General features: G+C 38.8%; 1 protein-coding gene across 1 annotated transcript in view; it reads left to right on the top strand.

Moving 5' to 3' along the window:
• Positions 1-830: 830 nt before the first annotated feature.
• The window catches only part of usp24 (ubiquitin specific peptidase 24), a 135,675-nt gene continuing 125,946 nt past the window's right edge, over positions 831-10,559 (top strand). The window contains exons 1-2 of the mRNA XM_055641602.1: positions 831-2,055; positions 2,137-2,294. Of these exons, the coding sequence (XP_055497577.1) occupies positions 1,893-2,055; positions 2,137-2,294 (321 nt within the window). The 5' untranslated portion in view covers positions 831-1,892. The remainder of the gene's footprint in view (positions 2,056-2,136; positions 2,295-10,559) is intronic.

The following is a 10,559-nucleotide window of genomic DNA, read 5'->3' as shown; positions in this document are numbered from 1 at the left end:
TATCGTATAAATGTGTAGGCTTTTATGGTAAGGACAAATAATCCCATTTGATTTTCTGGGTTGGGGAGAAGGAATGGGAAGAGAAGTGTGAGGAATGGAACAGTGGTCATTGAGAGCTATCAACTATCCTGGAGGGTAAACCATAGTAATGGAAAATAAAGAAGACATCTCATATAAATAATGGTATGGCCATGGGTGAATTTTACATTCCCAATATTGACTGGAACCTGCTGAGTACCAAAGGCTTGGGCATGTCAGAATGTGTTAGGTGGATCCAACAGTGAAGAGGGTTTCTTGAAACAGTATGTAGATAGTCCAACCCGAGAAGGGAACATACTGGACCTTGTGTTGGGAAATGATTCTGGCCAGGTTTTGGTGGAAGAGCATTTTGTGATCATGATCACAACTCTGTGAGCTTTAAGTCTGAAGAAGGGTTTCGGCCCGAAAAGTCACCCATTTCCTTCGCTCCATAGATGCTGCTGCACCCTCTGAGTTTCTCCAGAATTTTTGTGTACCTTCTGTGAGCTTTAAGATTGTTTTGAATAAGGATATGTCTGGACCTTGTGGGAATGTACTATAATGAGTCAGGCAAATTACAACATAATTTGGCAGAAGCTTAGGAGGGTACACTGGGAGCAGATATTATTGGGCAAGTCCCCATCTGACATGTGGGAGTCGTTTGAAGAACAATTGATCAAAGTTCAGGACCAACATATTCCAGTAAGGAGGAGGAGGGATAAGGATGGCAAAGTAAGGGAACCTTGGATAAACCAAGAGATAAATTTGGTCAAAAATAAAAAGAAAGCACACACAAGGTTTAAAAGGATGGAATCAAATAGGACTTTTCAAGAATATTAATAAAGGAGCAAAGAACTCAAATAGGTGATTAGAAGGGCCAAAAGGGGCCACAACATAGCTTTGGTAAATCGGTTTTTAAAAAATCCCAAGGACTTTAAAACCTAATTAAACACAAGATGGTAATCAGGGAGAAGGTAGGACCACTCATAGATAAAGGAGGGCAGAAACAAGGAAGTGCAGATGTTGGTTTACAAAAAAAAAGACAGTGCTGGAGTAACTCAACAGATCAGGCAGCATCTCTGGAGAAGATGGATGAACAACGTTTCAGGTCGATATCCCTCGGAGAAAGTCCAGAGACGTTGCCTGAGTTACTCCAGCACTGTGTATTTTTTGCTCAAGATTCCAACATCTGCAGTTCCTTGTGGGGTCCACTTTAGATCGCAGACCTTCGGCAATTTGAGGATGACCACCAATTAAATCTTTTACTGATTGTATGACTCTTCGTCACCTTCCCCATAGTTTACAATTAAGTATTCTACGTTTCCTTGTCTCAGATCAATGTCTCAGTCTCAGTCGGAAGAAGGGTCTCAACCCGGAACGTTACCCATTCCTTCTCTCCAGAGATGCTGCCTGTCCCGCTGAGATACTCCAGCATTTTGTGTCCATCGTCCTTTACAAAGATGGGAGGGAATTGCTCCTGTAGAAAGATGTCGTGTGGAAGGGCTCCTGTAGAAAGATGTCGTGTGGAAGGGCTCCTTTACAAAGATGTCGTGTGGAAGGGCTCCTTTACAAAGATGCCGGCGCTGTGCCTTTACCCGCCTGCAGCGACGTCACTTCCGGCTAATTGGGAGCGGCTTCGCCTGGCGAAGTAGGAACCGGAAGCTGCTTCTTGTCAACATGGCGCCGAGCGGTTCAGATCCAGTATAACTGTTTCAGTTAATCAGAATAACAGCCCGCTGAGTTATTCTGTCTTCGCAGCACGCTTGTGAGGAAACCGGACGCCCGGCGCGGCGTTAGCCTGAGGCAGGCGACCTGTATCAGGTGCAGGCTCTATGGAAGAGTAGGACTGAAGTGACAGACTTGTGTCTGCTGGGATGGACGTGGAGGAAGAGCACATGACGACGTTGCTGTGCATGGGCTTCTCGGAGCCTGCCGCCATCCGCAAGGCGCTCCGTATGGCCAAGAATGACATTAACGAGGCCGTGGCCCTCCTCACTAACGAGAGTCCTGGCCTCGGCTACGAGCCTATGGAGAGCGGCGACCGCCAAGTAGGAGGCGGCGGCGGCGGCGGTGGTAGCGGCGGAGGAGGAGGAGGGGGAAGCGGCGGCGGAGGAGGAGGAGGAGGAGGAAGCGGCGGCGTCGGCGGAGGAGGGGGCGGTGGTGGTGGAGGTGGAGGGACCGGTTCCCGCGGTGGTGGAGGGAGTGGAGGTGGAGGAGATTACAGCCGGAGTGGGTTTGATCCACCACCCGCTTATGACGAGGTGGTTGAGGTCGAGGTAAGAGCTGCGTTTTCCCCAATAACGAGACTGCAGCGTTTAAACTCCGCGATGGCTTGAAGGCGCCATAGAAACATGTGGCTTTAAATTAATTCTCATTATGTCGTGCGCCTGTTCGTTGCTTTCAGCACTGTTCTCGTTAGAAATAATACAAATCGTGATTCCTTATTTATGGAATGATCGAATCTGTCAGCGGATAATCAAGAGTCATTACTTATCAGTTTCAATGAGACGCAGGCGGATCGCCACAGCTTTTCATAGGCTGACTTTCTCTGCGGTGTCGTGACATGCAGGTTAACTCAAATATTTGTATACTGTTTATAAACCCGCGTTTATAGCCATATATATATATATATATATTCTTCTAACATTTGTAATGATGATGGAAACCAGTAATCCACATCAATATTGAATTTTCTTTATATTTGACAATTCTGCTTTCAGTTGAAAATATGCATGCGTGTAATTTTGCCTTGGATGTTCTGGTCTTTGTCATCAGAGGCACAAACTGGAAAATGACACCTTATTACACTCAACTACTTTTTTGTTAATTGGTCAGTCCATTGTAGGTTTTAATTTTCTCTTTCATGCTATTGACTTGCGTGTGTGGTTACTGGGAAAACAGCATCTTACGAAAAGTATCCTGCATGTGAGCTGAAATGTGACTGTTCCCAAACAATTTGTACTAGCAGGGATGTTGTCTTCCAGTGAAATGCATTCCTCGCTGAAGGTGTAATTAAGCAGTTTTGTACAGCAATTTTTGCAGGCAAGAAAGCAAAACATGAAAACCAATGGCAACGGTGATAAAGGTGAACAAATGCCACAAAATCTAATAATTAAACCTGTTGTCTCTGATGTTTCTGCATTTTATCATGAATGCTGATATTCTATTCTCACAACATCCCTGTATTAATACTGTAGTTGCACATATTGGGCAGGTCAGGATATTTGCATGACCAGAGCGGGACTCTTGAAACAAGCGCTGTATTCTGAGCTTTGTCACAGGAGTAGATTACCAGGAGAACAGAGGGGAAAGTCAAGAATGTAGTCTAAACCACCATGAAAATGCACCTTCTCCACTGACTGCTAAAATCTCAGGTTCCTAACCTCTCAAAGTGGAGAGCAAGAACAATGATATTGAGAACCACAAGTCCATATATTGGAAGTGCATAGACGCCTGTGTCAGCTTGCAAACCACCCTCTGAATGAATCTGTTCTCTGTAAAAACCTACAAAACTGGGGTGAACGTCATCGTTGATCTATGAAGAGGAAGGTAATAACAACTTCCATAAAATATGAAGAGTAATTAAGTAAATCAGGATAGTCATTTACAATCAATATTATACTGGAAATGTGGTAGCTAATTAGTGCAACAAACTTCTGCAAAGAGTCACAAGAATGGTCCCTATCTGAAACATCACCGAACCCTGCTCTCCAGAGATGCTGCCTAGCCCGCTGAGTTACTCCAGCACTTTTTTTTTTTTTTTGCAAACCAATACATGCAGTTCCTTGTTTTATTCTAGTTTTTAATAATATTGTTTTTAGAAATTAAAAAAAAAAACTGTCTAAAGCATTGAAAGCTTCCCATCGTCCCTTGAAAATAGTCTGTCCTTTTTAAGTATGCTTCACTGAACTGAGCCTTGATAAAGGTGATCTCTCTGAAGCTGAAGCACTTCCTTGGTCCGATGTTGGAGCGTTTGATTTTACACTGAAGTGCCTGATTAGGATCTTGAATTCATAACTTTCTGACTGAGGAGTGCTAGCATTGTGCTCTCAAAAGATGATGCTATTTAAAAACATTGTGGGTAATATTTCCTACACTAAATGTCTAGTCCCCATAATGTGTTGTTTTGTATATAATCTTTCACAATTCTATTAATTCCTATGAGATTCATGGTTTTTCCCAATTAATGGTTTTTAGAACAAAGGCAATGATATTTGGTTTTGGGATGAACATGACAATCTAATCTTTATTGGATTGACAGGGTAATGGCTTGGAATAAATGTTCAATGATTTTGTTCTTTATCATTAAGAATATAACACAGTTCTTTAGACTTGAGCATTGGTGCTGAGCAGATAGTTGAGAGCAGTAGTTTGAAGTTGTTAAACTGTCAGATGTCTTTTGGATGTGATATTAAACCTATCTCTACATCAGATAGATGCTACTGCACAGTTGTAAGAATGTGTAGAGACTTCAATTGTTGTGCCCAACACTCATCCCTCAAAGTTTATCTGCTCATTGTAAATGATCTGAGTACTTTATTGCCAGCTGAAATGATTTGATGTTATCTGAGATATCTCCAATGCAAAGTATAATATTAATCCAGAAACATAGAAAATAGGTGCAGGAGTAGGCCATTCGGCCCTTCGAGCCTGCACTGCCATTCAATATGATCATGGCTGATCATTGATCATGGCTGATGAACGTGCCTTCTAGTTAGTTGGAATGTAATTGAGAATTACAGACAACCTGTAAAAATGGTGCCTGATGCCTATGAAACAATAGTTTCCACTAGTGAGAGAGTCTAGGACCTGAAGGCATAGCCTCAAAATAAAAGGATGTACCTTTAGAAATGAGGAGGAATGAGAGGGTGGTGAATCTGTGGAATTTGTTGCTACAGACGGTTGTTGACGGGTTCTTGATTAGTAAGGGTTTCTAAGATTAAGGAGAGAAGGCAGGAGAATGGAATTAAGAGGGAAAGATAGATCAGCCATGATTGATCCACTCTGCCATTCAATGGGCCGACTGGCCTGATTGAACTCAAATGACTTCTGAACCTCTCTCATGGCAGGCATCATCTGTATCTGTTTAGTATATCCACATAAGGGAGACAAATCCTTTTAAAGCGCACATGCTTGTAGATATTACAAAGTTTACTGAGAGAGTGTCGATGGCCTGTGGTGTATCATCATGCAGCCATGGGCAAAACAATATAAGCAGAATTTAAACAACATGCTGAACACACATAAGATAATTGAATAATTTGTGATGAAAGACAGTTGCAGCAGTTTTCTTCCAGTGTGATGTCAGTTTCAAGAATTTATTATTTAGCAGATTGATTTACAATAAACAAAAGATAGGACATCAATAGGAGGCTGATCACAACAAAGATTCAATAGCATAACAGTGTGGAATTCTGTTGCAACTTTTTAAAGTAATTTGTTGGAACAATTTAATTATGTTCTCAAAGTATCAGGCATGACCATATAACACATGTTTCCAATGGATAAAAACACTCATACAGATGGGGTTGAGTTTAATTCCTAGCCTATGCAGTTGGTTGATCTTTTTGGAGGTTAAAGTTGAGTTAACATGTTGGGGAATAATAATAACCTTTGAATACAAGTTATTCAGAATAGCAATGAAGATTTTGGTTGAATTGCCTGTTAATCATTATTGAAGTGGACACCGGTAAAGAATAATCACCTTTGCTGTGTACTGGAGAGTTGTTATCCATGGAAATTTACTTCAGAAAATTAATTGGCTGGAACGGGTATCTATAAATAGTATCTCTTGGGCTATTCTTAATCTATAAAAACAAAATGTAGAAAAGTGCATTTATATTCCTTTATTATTTGTTATGAATTTCTTCTTTTTTTTAATATTTTATTTTATTAGAAGTAAGCACAGTCATATGGCACCAAAGTGCCTAATATATATTTTCATAATACATTTTATGTACAACTTTTTTTTTTTTTGTTACATTGAAAAAAGATGAGAATAAGAAAAAGAAATTAGATGTAAAGGATAGAAAGATGTGAAATATATAGTGTGTGAAGAAAGAAAACGAGTAAATGAAGAAAGTTGAGAGAGAAAATAGTGTAAAGAAAAGGAGATCATTATTTATAATCTTGACCTTGTTATGAATTTCAATATCACATAATGAAAAATCAATGAACTTAAAAAAAAAAAAACTTCAAGCTTGAGTGTTTGGTCTGTTGGAACAGTCAAATAGTTGCTTAAATAAAGCACCGTATCACATGGATTTGCTGGTCCCCTTGATATATTTGCTAATAAACTGGTACAATTTAAAGTTTGTTACCTATAACGTTCTACGGCATGCCATGAAATGCCCCATATATTAAAAAAAAAAAATTAAGATGCATATGTAAGCTTGACACAGTTAATTGTATGGTATGTTTAAGGTCCACTGTGAAGTTCAATATGCATTCAAGTGGAGCATTCCAGTATAGATCTTGGAAGTGTTGTACCAAATACTTTCCGGTTTATTAGTGGTACTGTTTGCTATGGATCTTATTCAAATTCCAGCCTGTCATGTTTAGTTCCACTGTCAGCTGATTAATTACAACAAAGCTAATAAACTTAAATCTTTTTAAGTTGGGCGTGTAATTTGAAATGTATGTAACTATTTACCCAATCCTTTTTATTTTCAGAAGGCTTCTTTTGCTTGTGTGATTTGGTATATCCCTTATAAACTTATTTTCTAAAACTGATTCCCACCACCCTCTCATTTTTTTGGATATGCAGAAATTGCATACAAGGCTAATATTTATTGCCTGTCACCTGCTGCTCTTGGGGATGGTAGTGGCAGGCCACCTTCATGAAACACTAATGTCCTCCTACCAATTTTTTGTTTCTTAAGTCTTACAGTGCGTAGACAGATTTCTCCCAATGTCAGGGAGTTGTGAATGAATTTGAATATGAAGCAAATTTCCTTGCTTGCTTGGCAACCCTCCAGTACTCCGCAAAGGTGATTACACTTCACCCTTGTGCAATTCAGCAATTATTAGCAAGTAATTTAGCCAAAATCTTCATCAGTTAGCATCCCCACTGGGACCTTATAATGGAAGGAAAGTCATTGATGAAGCAGTTGGTTGAGTCTAGGCCACTACCTTGATCATGCCCCAGGGGTGGGGTGATTGACTCCAATTACTATTTTGTTGAATGCCAAGTATGATTTTAACTACTGAAGTATTTTCATCCTAAAGTTCATTAACTTCAATTTTGCCACGCCGGCTTGGTACCATACACAGTGAAATTTGCGCGGTAATTTTGCGAAAAGGAGCATCCAAGAAAACATAATTAATTGAATGGCTGTTTCTGCTTTGGTTGAAAATGGCGAAATCTGTCTGTCTATGAGTAGTGGCACAGATAGTTCTTAAAGTAAGATTTTGATGTCTCCTTTGAAAGGTAATTATTTTAAAATATATTTTTGAATTAATTTTGTGGAGAGAAATTAATCTAAAATTTAGCCTTCTGACTTATGAATGACGTGTATTCCATTCCACATCCTTTCATCACCTGGACTATTTACTTCCCCTGTGAATCTCACCTTAACATACTGCAGGAACACCACTGAAATGCCTTAATCTCAGGGTTTGTTTTTTGATTGTATCCCTCTCAACGGTTGTTCTCTGTTCAATTAAACTTGTTATAAACTGAGCCGCTTGCATTTTGACCTATGCTGGAGGACAATTGCCATCATTTTTGTTTTTGCTGACCATTGGTTTCCTAACCCCTATACATTTCGACACAGATTTTGGTGGAAGCAGAGACACCAACACCATTAAAGTAGTGACTGGTTGAGCCACAAATCACCTAGGCATAGAAAACTGCAGGTTAAATGCTGGAAGATGAGATTAACACAAATGTTACTGTGGTTTTGGTGAGCCAAATCAGTGTTTGTCATTAACCTGGGCATTTAACACGTGTCAACTTTGCTCCACAATCAACTTGTGTATACAAACCACTAATGCCAACTGCCCAAGGTGAGACTTTGAGTGAGATCAGGGCTTTCGGGTATCATTCTGTCAGCTGGCAAGAGAGAATCGGAATAAGTTCTTCCAGCTGCACCATTGAGAAAAACTTTGACTTAGCCGTGAGCCCTGGCTTAGTCACAATAGAATACTGGAATATGTCACTTTTGTATTATATCCCAATATATATTTAAAAAACTTGGGGAATGTGGGTTCATTCTTCCCTTATTGTGCCATTTTAACAATAGAATATCTGGCATTTAGCAAAGATCAAAACATTCCAAAATTGCTCAAAATATATAAAAACTGAATTTAAATTAATCTAAAATATGATTAATAAAAGATAGTAACACATTTAAATGTGCATAGCTATTTGTAAATGAAATTGACATTTATATATTGACCAATATTAATCAAAAAATAATTTTTATTTGTCTTGTATTCAAAACGAGATTTGTGGTACCTGCGCCAAGTGCAGGTTGTTTGGATAGATTTCCAGCACGTGCTGAGGAATTGCTGTAACTACATGATTTCCTCCTGGACTCTTAGAAGAATTCATTGTTGAAACGTATTCTTGAGTAATGGCACCAAATTTGTTGCACAGTAAAAGGTCACTGTTACAGCAATACTGCTGATGTTTCATAAGTATAGTTTCTTCACAGAATTCTGGCCCTCACCTCTAATTTGTTTGTTCCCTGTTTCCACAATCTCAAATGTTCAATTGCCTTTTAGTTTTCTGCCTTTGTCCTGTTCTATTGCACTTTCCCACAACCGGTTAGAATCTGTTATGTTTAGCTTTTATTACCCAAGGTTGATCATTCTTGGATGAAATTCAGATGCACCTATTTAGTTAATCATTATGTAATTTCCAAAGATACTATTCAATGCAACCATGTTAGCATTTGAAAGGAAAATTCCTATTTCTATACATCGTTTTCCTGTAGGCGTTATTTCACACTTTAATCAGTTGTATATATTTACATTTTTTGCAACAGATTTCATGTCACAATTTTGTATTGTATCCCAATTTAAAAAAAATCAAGGAATATGATTGTTCATTTTTCCCTTATTGTGCCATTTTTAATAAAATGCTGTCTAATTCCATATTCATGATCTATCAAAGCATTTGCAAGAGGAAATACTTTTGGTTCGTGCTTCATCAATACCCTTCATTTAGATTGGAACTTCCCTTTTTGCTATTTGGCAAAACCTTCCAGCTTATCTGCTTTCATCACTGAACTGAGGATCCCTTGTCTGCCATGGCATCGTCCTCTATTGAAAGCCCTGACATCCCTTTTAAAGCCGGGTGCTCACAATCACATGAAATAGTTTAGCTGAAGCTTAACATGTATCTTTTTTTTTTAATGATGTTTTTACATTTATCCTTATATTTTTCCTTTAAAGCATAATACATTTATCCGTTAAAGCATAATATTCCACAATTCCTCTTAGCCGCCTTCTCAAGTTGTTTACTTGCCCTCAAGGATTTACAGGTATGCAATCTTTGACTAAGTAGTCTCCCAAAATGGTATAAATGAATGTGCAGAGGTACTCGGAGTAATCAAAAAATATTCACTATCGCACGAGAAATGTAATTGTTTACTGTAGAATAAATCCACTGAGAAATGTATTGAAATCTTCAACCACTCATTCTTGCAGAAAATTACCCGACTTCATTCTGATCCTTCATGTTAGTCAGCTAAATAGGTGGTTGAGTGTTTGGTTAGTTAGGCCGTTAAAGCTATTTTAAAATCTTGATTGCTTTTGATAAAATAGGTTGGATACTTGTTTTCCCCACTTCAGTAAATGTTTGTATTATGTTTCACTCTTGTACAATTATTTCAAATCTAACTACAAAATGTCGCACATGGAAATTACCGGAGATTCATTCCTCCGGCTGACTCCTAGCATGTTTCACGGGCAACAAAGAGAAATATATGTATTCCATTATCGCAATTCCTGCTACCAGAACCATAAATTTTACAAAGTTTACAAAGAATGATCCCAGGAATGAGTAGGTTAACATGTAATGAGCATTAGATGGCACTGGGCCTGTACTCGCTAGAGTGTAGAAGAATAAGGAGGGACCTCATTGAAACGTACAGAACAGTAAAAAGGCTTGGAAAGAGTGGATGTGGAGAGGAATTTTCCACTAGTGGGATAGTCTAGATCATAGCCTCAGAATTAAAGGATGTTATTTTCAGAAGGAGATGAGGAATTTCTTTAGTCAGAGGGTGGTGAATCTATGGAATTCTTTGCCACAGTAGACTTTGGAGGCAAAGTCGGTAGATATATTTAAGACAGAGATAGATAGATAGATTTGTGATTAGTATGTGTGTTCGAGGATATGGGAGAAGATAGGAGAATGTGTTTAGGAGGGAGAGATGGATCAGCCATTGTTGAATGGTGGAGTAGACTTGATGGGCTGAATAGCCTAATTCTGCTCCTGTCACATGATAATGGAAACTATTTAATATGTCGTATTATCAGAATATGATTCTGCTCATTTATACTAATCTCATTTTATTCACCCCACATTCCCAACA

This window comes from Leucoraja erinacea, chromosome 10 (assembly GCF_028641065.1).
Source record: "Leucoraja erinacea ecotype New England chromosome 10, Leri_hhj_1, whole genome shotgun sequence".
Lineage (NCBI taxonomy): Eukaryota > Metazoa > Chordata > Chondrichthyes > Rajiformes > Rajidae > Leucoraja > Leucoraja erinaceus.
Note: the sequence above shows the minus strand (reverse complement) of the source record. Positions and strands in the feature narration are given on the sequence as shown.